The 17,156-nt window shown below is 35.2% G+C and overlaps 1 protein-coding gene across 1 annotated transcript; it reads left to right on the top strand.

Moving 5' to 3' along the window:
* The first annotated feature begins 4,392 nt into the window (after positions 1-4,392).
* Positions 4,393-11,436, top strand: LOC113052909 (protocadherin-8-like). The gene is made up of 3 exons (XM_026217386.1): positions 4,393-6,951; positions 8,520-8,715; positions 10,635-11,436. The coding sequence occupies exons 1-3, from the start codon at positions 4,534-4,536 to the stop codon at positions 10,985-10,987; spliced, it is 2,967 nt and encodes a 988-aa protein (XP_026073171.1). The 5' UTR covers positions 4,393-4,533; the 3' UTR covers positions 10,988-11,436.
* Positions 11,437-17,156: the final 5,720 nt, after the last annotated feature.

Below are 17,156 nucleotides of genomic sequence, written 5' to 3'. Positions count from 1 at the left end.
CATTTAAAGGGGGGGTATGGTGCAATTAAAATTTGTCCTTTCTCTTTGGAGTGTAACAAGCTCTTGGTGCATGAAGAAGATGTGTAAAGTTGCAAAGACTGAAGTATTAAATCCAAAGAGATATTCTTTATCAAAGTCAGGACTCTGCCACGCCCCCCTAAAACACCTCGTTTAAACACGCCCCCACATGACTACATCACTACGTGGAAATATTTATGCAATGCCGCCCAAATGTTCACGCAAAGAAAGAAGGCGTGGTTTCATCAACCACAGTTCTTTGAACATTAAAGCGTTAACATCTGTTACACCAAATACACAAATGAATGATCTTTAAAAAAGCAGCATATGACCCTTTTAACGTTTATTTCATGCAACAAAATAATAATAATAATTATTATTATAATTGTTTTAATTTTAGTTTGTTTTAGTGATATATAAAATACTCTGAATTTTTTACAAGGAAAGGTAACATAAGTTTTTGTTTATTTTCTGTTTTGAGGCACTGAACTATTCATAGATAAATATGAATATAATTTTCATGTCCAAAACCAAGTTGGATGCAGCAGATCTATACAGGTGGAGCTGGGGAGGTGGAGGGTTTCTGAAGCATGGGGCAACTTCTAAAGCAAGCACTAGTCCAGTGTGTTAATGTTGAGCAGCAAGCTCATTGGCTACTGGTGTGAAAAGAAACCAATCAGCTGCAACATGAATGATGTCATCTGCGCCATCTAGAGTTTGATGACAGAGCTTTGTGTGTGTGTGTGTGTGTGTGTGTGTGTGTGTGTGTGTATAACCAAAAACCCATGACTAACTAAAACTCCAAAAATTTGACAGTAGTGTATGTCCCGTCATGTTGTGGCATGATGAAGTGGAATAATACTCCATCTGCTTACTCGAATATCCTCAGATCATACATCTTTCCTGACAACACTAGGTCAACTTGGGCTCCACGAAACAAGGGGAACAAGAAGTGAAATATTCAATGTCTTCATTGTCTCCAATAAATTATCAGGCGTGTTCCTCGTGAGATTTAACCTGTGCAGCAGCCTTTGAAACTCTGAGACGCTGGTTTTCCTTCTCTTCACACACAACCGAGGATTGATTTGCTTTGATCTTTCTTTTAATAAGCAGAGACTTACGAGCCCGGCTTACAAGAGGAAGGCTTGACGCCGCACCTGAGAGCGACGCACACCTGGGATCGGGGCGAATGTTTTTGAGAGACGTCTCCAGTCGACGGTTCAAGAATTCCTCAAGTCAGAGAGAAAATCCCCCGCTGAGCTTCAAATGCCTGAACATCCGTCTCAAAATCAAACCTACAATCTAGTTCATATCCAACACAGTTCAGCTGTATAAATATTTATTCAGTTTTACAAAGAGGATAGATTTAACCTGGAAGAGTCTTAGAGTTTTAAAATGCAGTGGTCTGAGCTTTGACTGCACATTTACAGGCTTTTTGCTAAATAATGGTGTAGTTATTTTATTATTGTAAAATATTTATTAAACAAAAACATAAACAGGCTTTTAAGAAATGTACGGTGATGCTGTAAAAATCTATTGCTCCTTGCTAGTTCATGTTAGTTAAAACATTAACACTTAAAGCCTGTATCTATAATGCATTATAAAGATATTAATAATGTACATTATAATGCATTACATATTTTCATAAACAACTGTAATCAAAGTCAAAATGCATTATAATATTTGCAGATGCCTTGTTCCATCTAAAATTGTTTAAATATTATGTTTAAATTCACTACAATTCCTAAAGATGTAACAATGAATAGATAAAAATTACTGTGAGATCATACAATGCATTATAACGTGCTTTAATTAATGCATTAAGATACTTTTATCATGAATATGAACACAAAACAGCACTCTTGTCAAAAGACACGCTTAAATCAGGTCATGAAATAAACATTTGGTTAGATTTTGTTTCATTTTAGGTCTTTTCTTGACGTTTTGTAGGTGTTTTTCCCTGATGAACACAGGCTGTATTGGATGACAGTGAGGCTAGAGCTAATGGAAAGAGCGCCTGGAGGCAAACTATTGAAAATGAAGCATTGTGGGAAGGTGGTAGCAGGGTGAAGTATGAATGAAACAGCTAATAAAAGCATCACAATAATCCACAGCACTCCAGTCCATCAGTGAACATCTGGAGAAGACAAAAGCTTATAAAAATTATAACTGAAATTATAATATTAAAAGCCAATTCAAGCAATAATCTATAATAATGCTTATTCCAGTGAAAAAGTGTTCTGGTCTGAATCAGGAGAGAAATCTGCACAGATCAAGCAGTGTCATTCCGATGGCACCCATTCACTGCACAGCCTCCATTGATGAAACACTGATGCTACATTTCTCCAAATCTGATGAAGAAACAGACTCATCCTAATCTTTGATGGCAAGAAAAGAAAATCAGTTTTTACTGTGCATGAGGAAAAGGGGCAAGCATTCAGTGTATTATATGAAAATGCATGAATCCAAGACATGAAATGCCATGAAACTAAATGTTTACATGGAACGGTTGATAAGACAAAGGTCACTGATATAGTTTTCTTCTATCTCTTGCTCTTTCTCTCAATTTAATCATCAGAGCTGCCACTGAAGACTGGCACACACAATTCCCGTGGCATTTTTCCCAAATGTTGCAAATCTTAATGCAGTTCACAGAAAGGCTTGGTTTCGCCGGGAGAGAGACGCTACTGTGTCCAGAAGGAATCTTAAAATCATGTCCCGCGAGAACACTAATCAGACAACTGCGGGCGACGCTGCCATATAATTCAATTCCCATTTCAAAGCTTTATGAAGCCTGTTCCTAGTTTCATGTGTTGACTTCCGTGCCATTTCTTGAAGCATGTCATAGACGGATGTGATTAGCAAACTTGAAAAATGCAAAACGGTATCCCCTGAAACCAAATGCATTTAGAATCCTATTAAAAATGGAATTATGTCTGTGAGCGGACTATAAATTTGGAATCCCTATCTCCTCTCAAACAGTTGCACAGCATTTCCCCACCCTACAAAAAGCTCTTTTCAGCTCCTCGGATTCATTTGAAATCACAAAAGATTGCCCTGAACTTTCAAAGAATTACAGCGCTTTCTGCGAAATATAATCTGGGATGTTTGGAATAAATTTTACCACCGTTGATAAGTGCGTACGATAAATTCATGCAATATTCAGAAACACTTCACAGATCCGACTGCAATTTTCTGAGTTTATCAACTGGCCGAAACCAGGTTTGTGTCTAGAGGCTTTCACCCGGTGGGCAAGATTTGGATTTAGATTAAAGATGCATGCATTAAACTTATGCTTTCAAAGAGAGAGATTTGTGATAAGAGATGGACGGATGAGACGGATTGGCAGATTGTAAGAATATGGAAAAGTAGATTTTTTTTCCCACCACTTTTAATCAACTTTTCACTTTCATTTCTACGGCCCAGCAGTGTGACAGATTAATTTTTATAAAGCACACATCCCCTATAGTTTCTCAATTAATGAGGCTTTGAAAACTCAACGCACATAAATAATAATAAGACAATCTGAAAATGCTGTTAAAGTTCTTTTAGATGAAGTTTAAAGGGATTCGGCTATTTTGGGAGGTGTAACACCACTGGACTGAATATGTGAGCATGGAGGGAGTTAAACAGACCTTAAATGAATAGCAGGAGGCAGAACTTTTCCTCTTCTTAACTTACAAGTTTGGAAAACTATCTTACTTGTGTTCTGTTGAGCCACATTTTCAAGGATGCACATTTACAAAGAGATTTTATGAGTTACTCCACAAGACTCAAGAACGGGTGACAAAATTGTACATTAGAGTGAAATGTAGTGCAACCATAGCAATACATAGTATTTATTTCCACATGGTTCATTGATGCATTTCTGTATTTAACAGTGTGGACTGTCACACCACAGGACAACCTGCTTAATAAAATACTGTGTGCACTGGAAAAAAATAAGTGTTACGTGCTGCCCATCCATTTTTGTAGGACAGAGATGTCATTGTCCTCTTTCTCAGACAATGGCAGTTCAGTCTTGAAAACATTTTAAGGCTTCATGCAAACTCAGAACCTGTATTTTTATTTATTTTTAAGCCAGACTCCAATTAGATCATGTCAATATATAGGCTATTTAAATAATATGTATATTCATAATAAGGACAGTTCCATGCCTCTACTGCAAATGCATTAAAATCAGTGCGCTTTCCTGTCCATTTATAAGACAACGAAATCTTTTTCTTTGTCCTGTCACCCTCCCAACGCGCGCGCACAATGCCAGAGTCCTACAGTACTACTGAATATTCTCTTCAATTCCATTTAAATGCATTGAATATCGCGTTCGTTCCCGCGTGCATCAGACCTGTGTGAAGGTGTACTGGCCATTGGAAATGTCTTTGGTGTGTGTGTGTGTGTGTGTGTGTGTCGCGGGAGGGGTTAGAGAAGAAGCCGCGCGCAGAACAAGTGACTCGCGCTTCAGTTGAGAGAACCTGATGAACGGCGAGACTCTCTCCGCGCGCAGGTGCGCTGAAAATGGAGCGAGGACTTCTGTTCGCGCGGATACTTGGAGTCACGCTCGTCTGCGTTTCGCTGCGGTCACAGGTCGTTTCTGAGGAACGGACGGTGAGGTATAAGATATACGAGGAGGTTCGACCGCCGACGGTCATCGGAACTCTAGCCAGCAATGTGACCTGGACCCCGGACAAAACGCGCAGGACTTTCCCAGGCATCAGGTTTAAGCTCATGAGCCCGTCCACCGGGTCCTTCATCCGGTTCAGGGAAAGCGACGGGAGGCTGACGGTAGAGGAGCGCGTCGACCGCGAGCGCGTCTGCAAGCGCAACCCGCGGTGCGTAATCACTTTCGACGTCGCCTTCGTGTCCGCCGAGCAGTTCGAGCTCTTCCACGTCGAGGTGGATGTGCTGGACGTGAACGACAACTCACCGGAGTTCCCGCGCGCCGAATGCACCGTCGAGATCTCCGAGAGCGCGGCGCTGGGGACGCGCATCGCGCTGGACGCCGCCGAGGACGCGGACGTGGGCTCCAACTCTATCCAAACCTACCATCTGAGCGAGAACACTCACTTTAGCATCGATGTCGTTACGCGGGTGGATGGGGTTAAATACGCGGAGCTGGTGCTCGTCAAAGAGCTCGACCGCGAATCCCGCGCTTTTTTCGCGCTCAAACTCGTGGCGGCAGACGGCGGGCATCCCGCGAGAAGCGGTGCCACTAATGTCACGGTCCAAGTGAAGGATGCTAATGACAACAGCCCGCTGTTTGACCACAGCCATTACTCTGTGGATGTCCCAGAGGACACCCCTGTCGATTCACTACTGCTAGACCTAAACGCTGTCGATCCAGACGAAGGGCTGAATGGACAAGTCGTGTATGAATTTGGCAAACAAGTCACAAAAAAGATCATACAACTGTTTAAACTGGATTATAAAACAGGACATTTGATTTTGCAAAGCCCTGTTGATTATGAAGACGAGACGACATATGAGATCGACGTACAAGCCAGCGATTTAGGGAACAATCCGGTGCCCTCCGTGTGCAAAATCATCATCAACATCAGAGATGTGAACGACAACCCGCCTGAAATCATCCTCACACCCATCACGTCAGTAACAGATGGTGTTGCACATGTTAGCGAAGCTACAGGTCCAGACATCTTGGTAGCTTTAATCAGCATCAGAGACTTGGACAGTGGAGCGAACGGTCAAGTGAGCTGTACTCTGAACGGCGGACATGAAAACTTCAGGCTTAAAAGAGCGTATGAAGGGAGCTACACGATAGTCACAATGGCACCTTTGGATAGAGAGAAGATCGCGGAGTACAATTTAACCGTGGTGGCTGAGGACTTCGGTGTACCGCCGTTACGCACGGTAACTCATTATATTATACGGCTAACGGATGTCAACGACAATGCACCGACATTCAGCGCTAAGACATATGAAGGTTTCATTGAGGAGAATCGACTTCCAGGTACCTACATCACCACGATTTTAGCCAGCGATCAGGATTCGGGGCTTAACGGGGAAATAACCTATGAGCTTTTTGACTCGGACACCAACAGCGTTTCCAGGTTTGCTATTATGAATCAAGCGGGGAACGTTTACGCCTTGCAAAGTTTCAATTACGAAGTCACGAAGCGGCTCGATCTTCGCGTCCAGGCTAGCGATCGAGGATGGCCGCAACTTCACAGCAACGCTGTACTGATTATCAATATAGTCGACCAGAATGACAACACGCCTTCGATTACGCAACCACCACTCGTCAACGGATCTGCCGAAATCCAGCTTCCCAGAGACGCGCCGCCCGGTTATATCGTGACCCAAATCGTTGCGATAGATCCTGATGCCGATTTGAATGCAGAGCTCACTTACAAACTCTGCGACGGAGGCAATTTGGGTTTCGCCATTGATCCGAATACTGGGGAAATATATATCAACCGCAAAATCGCTTATGACGAGTATGACTTATGGAAAGTCGTATTGACGGTTAACGACAACGGTCACCCGTCGCTAACCTCAACAGCTACGATTCATTTCACCCTAACCGAGTCTGTGCCCTCAAATGCCAATTTCTATGACGAAAGAGAGGACGGCGAACCAAAACCATGGATGCTTATTTTAATCTTGGCTTTGACGAGTTCCTCATTGCTGTTTTTGGCTATTTTATTGCTCATACTATGCAAAAGTCGCAAAAATGGCCAGAAGAGACAAGCTAACGTCCCTGACACAGTGGATATTCCTTACGCTAAAGAGCACAACACAGTGTCGATGATCTCCGGCCAGACGGCCAATGTGTTCGACACGGATGCATTTCACAACACGAACGTCATCGGCACGCCTGAAAAACTACACAGCAGCGTGCAGGCAACGGCTGAAGTTTTTAACGAAACCTCACAGACCTTCAAGAGCAAATATAGGAGTGTTGTGGGGGAAATAGATGTAAGTGGTGACTGTTTCTTTCTGTGTTTGTATACACAGGACATGCATTGAAAAACAGCTAGACAGAGTGCAGCTGAACATAACAGGCTCTAAATGCAATGCAAATGACGCAAGACGTGGAAGCCAGTGATGACTATCTGATGCACATGTACAGGCCAATGCAAAACAGTGCAATTTTAAATAAAATAAAAATTATGCTGACAGAAAGACAGCGAAAAACACCCATAGACGTCCATCTGTTACGTTTGCAACAGTGAATTAAAATGGTGCAAAAGAGCAAAAATGATTACAACAGAACTGAAGGATTGGGAGACACATTGTTTTAAAATTTAGGGCAATTATAGTTAACTAAAATCTAAAAACCTTTTTATTTCTAATTTGAATTTAGTTTAACACAAACTACTAAAATAACTAAAAATGAAACTAATACACACATACACACACTCACAAACTACAAAAATGATTAAAAAAGCACACAAAACTTTTGAATTAAAAGTAAAACAACATAAAAAAATAAAAACCCATTAAAAATATTTATAAAAACAATGATAGTATCTTAATTATACTAAAATAACACTGAATTGAACTGCTTAAAGGGATAGTAAACAAAAAAAATGAGAAGTCTGTTATTAATTACTGCACCTCATGTGGTTTCAAACCCGTAAGACCTTCATTCATCTTCAGAACACTAATAAAGTAGAACTTTCTGACCCTTTAAATTGACCAGCCATGTTAAAAATGCAATGCTCACATTGTAAAAATAAATAAATAAATAAACTAAAAAATATGATGCAACAAGCAAAAATGTCTGTCTTATGCACATGAAAATAGGCCAACATTTAATGAAGGAAGGAGGGAAGGAATAAATAAATATAGGAGACTGATGCAAAGGAGCAGAACAGAAAATAGGTCAATCAGTGTTTAACTTGACATGTTGTCTTATAAAAATACAACTCATTGTGTAAAACACTGAAAAACACAGAGAGATGCGATACAATGACTGAAGGGCATGTACAAACACAATGCACTATTTTCACCAAAAACAGCTGGAAGTATTCCAATGGAATCAAAATGAACTGAACAAATTGGAAGTGAACCTGAAAATGATCTGATTTTAACTTGGGATGTTTTAAATACACAATGCTTACAGCGGAAGGCACTGAAAATGCAGTGAGATGTGACTAAATGACCAAAAGCTATTAGTAAATATACGGCCAATAAAAAAAATAGCACAGAACAATGTGACAGATCACAGGGGTATTTTAACTTTTCTTAAAAAAAACACACAAAACAGCTAGAAGGAGTGAAACGGAATGGGTCTCTAAATGTTTTACCAAATGTAAGCTGTTTTGAGAATAAATAGGTTCATGGCATGAAAGATGCAGAAATAAAACAAGTGTGCAATGCAATGGTCAAAAACATGTGTGATGCATACAGTATACCAACAAAAAATAGTGCAGACTGACAAAAATAAGCTCTGTTTGAATGGCCTGGAAAACATATTTACTCACCTTCATGCCATTCCAGAAGAGCAGAGAGGATGAGCTTTTGTTCTTGTGTTTTCACAGGGATATTCCACTTTGCCTGGTTATGGTAAAGACAACGCCCGACCCATCACGATATGGAAAGGGAACTCTATGATGACCATCGCAGTCAGAGACCCACAAATCAGCGGCAAAGACAGCGGAAAAGGAGACAGCGATGTTAATGACAGTGATTCTGACATCAGTGAAGGCCTCAAGAAAGACTATAGTTCATATAAAGGTGAGAATCAAATTATCACTATTTATTATACTGAACATATAAAATGGTTCATGTCCAAAATAATAATAATAATGTATTTCATATTTTAAGCAGAATAAACAAAATACCACACTAATATAATATATAATCTCAAAATTTTAGTAAAAAGTGAGTATTGTGAGATAAGTTACTATTACCTTGTGTTTATTTATTTATTTGTTTGTTTTATTATTAATATTTTTTAATTGTGGCAAAGAAAAAAACTGCATTACAAGAAGTAATATGATAAGTCAGCTTGATTGGTTTGAGTTTATTGTAAGTTTATATCTCGCTATTCTTACAAGAAAACTCTGACTTGTGAAATATGAAATTACAATTTAAATTGCACAGAAAAATCACAATTACTCATTCACAATGAATTACAACATGTAAAGTCAGAATTCTTAGAAAAAAATAAAAAAATAATTAGATGTAAGCTTAGATTTTTGAAGGAAAAAAAAGAAGTAAACATTACGAGATGTAAACTTAGATTTCTTAGAGAAAAAAGTAAAAATTATGAGATGTGAACTTAGAATTCTTAGAGGAAAAAAGTTAAAATTAAGAGATATAAATTAAGAATTCTTAGAAAAATGTCAAAATTACGAGATGTAAACTTAAAATTCTTCAAAACATGTCAAAATTATGAGATGTAAACTTAGAACTCTTTTAAAAAAAGTAAAATTTCAGAAATGTAAACTTAGAAATCTTAGAGAAAAAAAGTAAAAATTACGAGATATAAATTTAGAATTCTTAGAAAAATGTCAAAATTACGAGATGTAAATTTACAATTTTTAGAAAAATGTCAAAATTATGAGATATAAACTTAGAATTCTTAGAAAAATGTCAAAATTACGAGATGTAAACTTAAAATTTTTAGAAAAATGTCAAAATTATTAGATATAAACTTAGAATTCGTAGAAAAGAAGTAAAAATTACGAGATGTAAACTTAGAATTCTTAGAGAAAAAAAGTTTAAATTACGAGATGTAAACTTAGAATTCTTCAAAACGTCAAAATTACGAGATGTAAACTTAGAACTCTTTTTAAAAAAGTAAAATTTCAGAAATGTAAACTTAGAATTCTAAGAGAAAAAAAGTTAAAATTACGAGTTGTAAACTTAGAATTCTTAGAGAGAAAAAAATTACCAGATATAAACTTAGAATTCTTAGAAAACTGTCAAAATTACGAGATGTAAACTTACAATTTTTAGAAAATGTCAAAATTATGAGATATAAACATAATTCATAGAAAAATGTAAAAATAACGAGATGTAAACTTAATTCTTAGAAAAATGTCAAAATTACGCGATGTAAATAATAATTCATTGAAAAATATCAAAATGACGAGATGCAAACTAAGAAATCTGAGAATAAAATCAAAATTATGAGACGCAAACCAGGAAATCTGAGAAAAATAGTCAAAATTACGTGATAACTGCTATTGATTGAATAGATTGAAGTTTATATAAGATATAAACTTGCAGAAGTGAGGAAATAAGAAATGTGAGCTAAAAAAAGCTGCAATACCTTTGTTATTGTTTTTATTCTGTGGCAGTTTTGTAAAGGCCTGTTCACACCAAGCATGGTAACGATAAAGATAACGATAAATATATAGTTCTAAAAAATCATTCTCAATATGAAAGAATAGCCAAACTACAACTATAACGATAAAGGCATAGAGAAACAGCATCGTTGAAATCATTTACAGCTGATGAATGCTGCAAACACTGACAGCCAATCAGAATCCATCCTGCTTTAACGAGCTCGAGAATTTACAGCGGCAGACACACGTGCACGTAGAATAAACAGACGATATTGTTCGCTGGTGTGGACGCTAATATAATTATCTTTTAAACTTATCGTTCTTGGTGTGAATGTGGCTCACCGGAGTGTGTTCCCTCAGGTCTGTGGGCTTGTACCAGCGAGTGCAGGATCCTGGGTCACTCGGACAGATGCTGGAGCCCGTCTGTGAGCAGAACCAGCGGGAGCATTAATAACAGACATCTCTCGACCTTCTCAAGGACGAGGCCGTGCTCAAATGCCACGCTTCAGAGGATCACTTACGACACGCAGCCCAACAGAAGTGTGGCCTTGCACAGCCTTACTGAAGACCAGCAGAGTCAGTATGATTACATTCACGTGTGCTCTCCACAGTCACAGCGGAGACGAGACTCACAGAATATAGATGTGAAAGTCTTCACACACTCCACCGAACCCATCGCCACAGAGAGTCCCTCTAGATTTACAGAAGCCTGATATAAAACACTGTAATACTGTTGCTGTATATACTATGTTTGACTGCATTGATGTTTTGTATATACAAAATCTATTTTTAAAAATATTACCTGTTTTTTTTCATAGCATGTTTTAAATGATTATAATGTGATTGTGTTTGTAAGTCACTTTACTTCACAAAAACTGTTGCACATTAAATGTCATTTTTTTAAAGCTACAAATGTTGGCACTTTTATAATGTTTACTCACACAGGTTTCTTTTTAAGAAACAAAAACATGAGAAATAAATTAAGTTATGGCAAAATCTACAATGTTTTTTATCCTTGACCAAACCAATGAGAATTTTGGACATAATTTGTGGTCTTAAAAATGGTTAAATATTGCGCCTTCAATTAAATGTTGTCATTTTGCATTATATTAAAAATTAATGTTTTTTAGCTTTGAAAAATTATTTTTAATGTATGTTACAGATTGTTACTCATCCAATTTACATTTTATAATAGTAACTAATTTTATTAACTTTTAAGTTACCATTTTCATAACATCTGAACAAGTTGTTTATTTAAAAAAATAAACATGAGAAAAAAATATTTAAGTTTTTTATCCTTGTCAAAATTTAGGATCTTAAAACTTACTGATCTTGATTTTTTTTTATCATACATATAAACTACCTACAATTATTTTTGTCACAAAATTTAAATAATGTCTGATCATTAACAAACTGAAACACAATTTATTAACTTTTATAACATTTACTTAGACTGAACAAGTTGTTTCTGTTTGAGAAACGGAAACATCAGAAAAAGAATAAGTTATGATAAAATATAAAATGTTTTGCATCTCTGAAAAAAAAAAAGAAATTATGATTTTAATTTCTTTTTTATTATTTTTATCTTAAGGCTTCCGATTAAATACTTGAACCATAGCTTTATAAACAAATATAAATTGTGCTTACAATATAATTTTGTCATAAAATTTCTAATTGCATTATATTAAAAGTTAAATGAAAGAGTAACAAAATGTACCAAACATTTTAAATGTTTTTTTTTAAACCTACAAATGTTAACACCTATATAACATTTACTGAACAAGTTATTTTTAATATTTACATTTGTGCATTTGGCTGATGATGTACTCTTAAGCAACTTATATTTCATACAGAAATTAAAACATGAGGGAAAAAAGGTGTACAATGTTTTGTAATCTTGTCAAATCCAGTCAAAAGACTCAATTTATCTAAAAAATATTTGATCTAAAACGCTGCTGCTTAAATGTTTGAATACTGGCTTTGTAGAAAAATATTTCAAAATTTCAAATTGCATTATATTAAAAGTATCACTCAGATACTATTATATATATATATATATATATATATATATATTGTTTTTATATTTTCTGTCGTCATTTTAAACTTTGAGTCATGTTGTTGTGTGCTTTTGTCTTTTTATTAGTTCTTTTGTATTATTGCTGTATTATTATATTTGTACTGTACAATTTTTAAATCAATGTTTATTTCAGAGTTTCACTTATTTTATTATGTTAAACTAAATAAATAAAAATTGTAAAAATAAAATTGTCCCAGCAAATAGCTGAAATCTAAAAAAACAAAAAACAAAAAACAACATGTAATATATATATATATATATATATATATATACATATACAATGTGCAAAGGCTATCAAGGGAATGTTCAATTTTATCATTTTAGAAACATTTTGGAAGGTTGAAATTTTGAATAGCAAAAAAATAAATAATAATAATAAAGTTAGAGAAATGTCCAAATTAAACTTTTCATGACGTTTTTGTGCTAAGATTCAAGAAAATTGTTAAGAACGGATAACTTTGAATGAACGTCCTAATAATGTTACTGGAAAAAAAAATGTATAACTTTGAGAGAACCTTCCCAGAACGTTTGGAGAACATTTCCTGCTAGCGGATTTAATGCATTTTTTTTTAGATACAAATGCACACAATTTATTGATCCCAGGTGGGATATTTAATGCAAAACTGTAATACAGTGGTCATTACACACTGAACGTTTGTGAGTTAGCTGGTGATTCCTATCTAAAGCTCAGAGATGTTTTGATCTTTAATGCTGCTTATCTTAACACTCGGTCTCTGCTGGCTGTCTCTGAAGCACTGAGGAAAAGGAGAAGTGAGTTAAATCAACAACAGACGAAACTCCACGAGTATTATTACAATTTAAAATAGTTTTTGCTGGTTTCAATATAGGCCTTTTGAACCTATTTTTAATCTAATATAACCATTTGTGTTGACAAGTTTATTTGGGGTAAGATAAAAAATCATATATATTTATATATTTATTCATTAAGAATGCTTTACATTAATTAAACGTGGCATTTAAAATGTTACAATATATTTCTATTTCAAATAAATGCTGTTCTTTTGAGCTTTCTATTTATCAAAGGATCCTAAAAAATAAAATGTATCACAGTTTCCACAAAATTATCATTATTATTATTATATATATATATATTTTTTTTTTACACTGAGAATGATAAGAAATGATTTTGAGCTGTAAATCAGTATATTTTCATGATTTCTGAAGATCATGTGACACTGAAGACTGGAGGAATGATGCTGAAAATACAGCTGTGCATCACAGAAATAAATTACTGTTTACTATATATTAAAATATAAACCACTTATTTTAATTACAGTATTTTTAATCAAATAAATGCATCCTTGATGAACATAAAAGACTTCTTTCAAAAACATAAAACAATCCTCCTGACACCAAACTCTTGAACAGTAGTGTAAAGTAGTTAACAGTCTGGATTTTTCTTAACAAAACTATAGCGCAAAACATTTCATCTTAGACAGGTACGTTTTTAAGCACCAAGTGAATGGCTGCCTTACTAAAATAATCACACAATGCTCTGCTCACCATCTTTTCTCTTCTGTCTCCAGCAGAATGAGGAGTGTTTCGGAGGGGCACATGGTGTTCGATCCCATGCTGATCCACAGAATGTCATCGCAGGTCCAACTAAAGTATAATGAGGCATTTTCAACAAAAATAAACCTCTAAAAGTCAGACATGGATATACAAATAAACATTTACCTAGCAATAGTTGAGAATATGTAGTTTTGAATAACAGACACCTGTTTTAGCACCATTAAATGATGTTTTTATGAATTACACACACTTAAATGTGTAGAGTTTTGTTTTTTGAGCCACTAGAGGAACTAAACCAAACTGCAATATATGAACAGTCATTATTTTTGCAATTTTGGTTGTTCAGAAGTGGCAAAGAAAAATCAGATTTACATGCAAATAAATATTTGTATTGCGTTTTGAATTTTTTTTATGCAACAAAAGATATTTTGAGACGTGCATTGATTTAAATTCATGACTGATTCAAAATGACAAATATGGGTTTTGCAATGTTGAAAAATTGCAAACAAAACTGCAATGGGAATGCAATGGAAGACGTTGTTTAAATAAAATAAATATTTGCATTGCATTTTTTTTATGCAATCTGTAAAACACACTTCCACAGCCTCCAGGTAATTAACAAGTCATGAGTTTGATGGAACTAATATCATCTTGTGTCTAAGAGCTGCAACCTAATTTCACAAAGTCCTTTGCGTAGGCATTAATAACTCATTAAGCTTAAGCTTGGTTTGCTAGTAATCATTTGGCTAATCCACGAATTAACCCACTGAGATATTAAATGGTATGTACTGCATGATTTAAATGAACTAAAAAGAGAGAAAAGCAAACACCTTCTGAGCTATTCATAGTTTTAGTGTAACCATGTCAAGTTTCCTCCCACAGTAGTTTAAGGTGGGAAAAGCAGACAAAGTGAGGTTCAAAAGTAAGAGACCGCAGTGAAAATCTGGAAATTTTATTTTATTTTAACATTTTGCAATCAAAAATGGGAGCTTTTAGAAAATCTAAAACAAATAAATGTAAAATAAAGCAGAAATATGCCAGATAACTAAAGCAAACGAGTGACATTGTCCATGTTATTTTTGTACAGACTTTATTCATGACTCAAATTGGGTTGATTTTTAATGGAAATGCATTAAAATAAAGTCTTTTATCTCTCTTCTGGACCCCATGGCATATCTGTGGAGAGCGTTTCTGTCTTTCTCTCGCTGTATCTTCATCATCTTAAACTAACATGAGTCCTGTGCTACAGTGACGGAAAAAAACTCATCTAAATAAAATATGACATTTCAACTATAAAAATGACTTTATCCACTTCAGTAATTTGAAGTCTGTCTGGTCTAATCTTCATTTATTTATTTATTTTTCATTATTTATTGTTTTTCCACAAACAGTCAGGCAACAAAGTTCCAAAAGCAACACAAGTGATTTAGATTTAATGATGTATGAAGCACATTTCTAAGACTCTTTTTGCGCCCTGTAACGCTGTTTTCGCACGATCACACTAATGAGGAGGAATCCTCATCACGGGGTGCTTTTATAAATTGCTCTTCTGTGATAGCAGTTCATGTTTCAGTCACACCGTGGTTGTCTCAGTGGGGAAACATGAGCAGCTCTACTGGAAATCAAATTGACTTTGGCATGTAGTGTCTAAGAAAGTCCATGTCAGAAGTGAGCAAACTCACACTGCCTTGAGCAAATGTTCAGACATTTTAGCATTATGCTTAGACAGGAGAGTTGTTTCTCTCTCTCTCAAAGAGGTTGAGTTTTATATTTTATATGCACTAACAGCTATTTTGAGATGTGTATGGAAGCCTGTTTCTGCCACTGAATAAAAAAGAAAACAAGGTAATTGCAAATTTTAATTTCACAATTCTGAGCTTTTTTCTTACAATTTCAAGGTTATATCTCACAATTCTAACTTTCTTTTTTTTCATCACAATTGCAAGTTATAAAGTCAGAATTGCAAGATATATACTCGCAATTCAGAGATAAAAACTCAGAATTGCGAGTTTAAATGCAATTCTGCAAATTCTGACTTTATAAATAAACTTTGACTATGTCTCGCAATTCTGACTTTATAACTAGAAACTTAGACTTTATGTCTCGCAATTCTGACTTTGACTAAATCCTGACTTTATGACTAGAGACTTAGACTTTATGTCTCGCAATTCTGACTTTATAACTAAACTTTGACTATGTCTCGCAATTCTGACTTTATAATTAACTTTGACTATGTCTCACAATTCTGACTTTATAACTAGAAACTTTGACTTTATGTCTCGCAATTCTGACTTTATAACTAGAAAATTTGACTTTATGTCTCGCAATTCTGACTTTATAACTAGAAATTTTCATTTAATATCTCGCAGTTCTGACTTTATAACTAAAACGTTCATTTTATATCTCGCAATTCTGACTTTATAACTAAACTTTGACTATGTCTCGCAATTCTGACTTTGTAACTAAAAACGTTGATTTTATATCTCCCAATTCTGACTTTATAACTAGAAACTTTGACTTTATGTCTCACAATTCTGACTTTATAACTAAACTTTGACTTTATGTCTCGCAATTCTGACTTTGACTAAATCCTGACTTTATGACTAGAGAATTAGACTTTATGTCTCGCAATTCTGACTTTATAACTAAACTTTGACTTTATGTCTCGCAATTCTGACTTTATAACTAGAAACTTTGACTTTATGTCTCGCAATTCTGACTTTATAACTAAACTTTGACTATGTCTCGCAATTCTGACTTTATAATTAACTTTGACTATGTCTCGCAATTCTGACTTTATAACTAGAAAATTTGACTTTATGTCTCACTTATAACTTAAAAAACTTTCATTTTATATCTCGCAGTTCTCACTTTAGAAATTAACCTTCATTTTATATCTCGCAATTCTGACTTTATAACTAAACTTTGACTATGTCTCGCAATTCTGACTTTGTAACTAAAAACGCTGATTTTATATCTCCCACTTCTGACTTTAAAACTAGAAACTTTGACTTTATGTCTCGCAATTCTGACTTTATAACTAAACTTTGACTTTATGTCTCGCAATTCTGACTTTGACTAAATCCTGACTTTATGACTAGAGACTTAGACTTTATGTCTCGCAATTCTGACTTTATAACTAAACTTTGACTATGTCTCGCAATTCTGACTTTATAATTAACTTTGACTATGTCTCACAATTCTGACTTTATAACTAGAAACTTTGACTTTATGTCTCGCAATTCTGACTTTATAACTAGAAACTTTCATTT

The sequence above is a fragment of the Carassius auratus genome, chromosome 34 (assembly GCF_003368295.1).
Source record: "Carassius auratus strain Wakin chromosome 34, ASM336829v1, whole genome shotgun sequence".
Classification (NCBI taxonomy): Eukaryota; Metazoa; Chordata; class Actinopteri; order Cypriniformes; family Cyprinidae; genus Carassius; species Carassius auratus.
The sequence above is the reverse complement of the archived record's forward strand: the minus strand, read 5'-3'. Positions and strand labels throughout refer to the sequence as shown.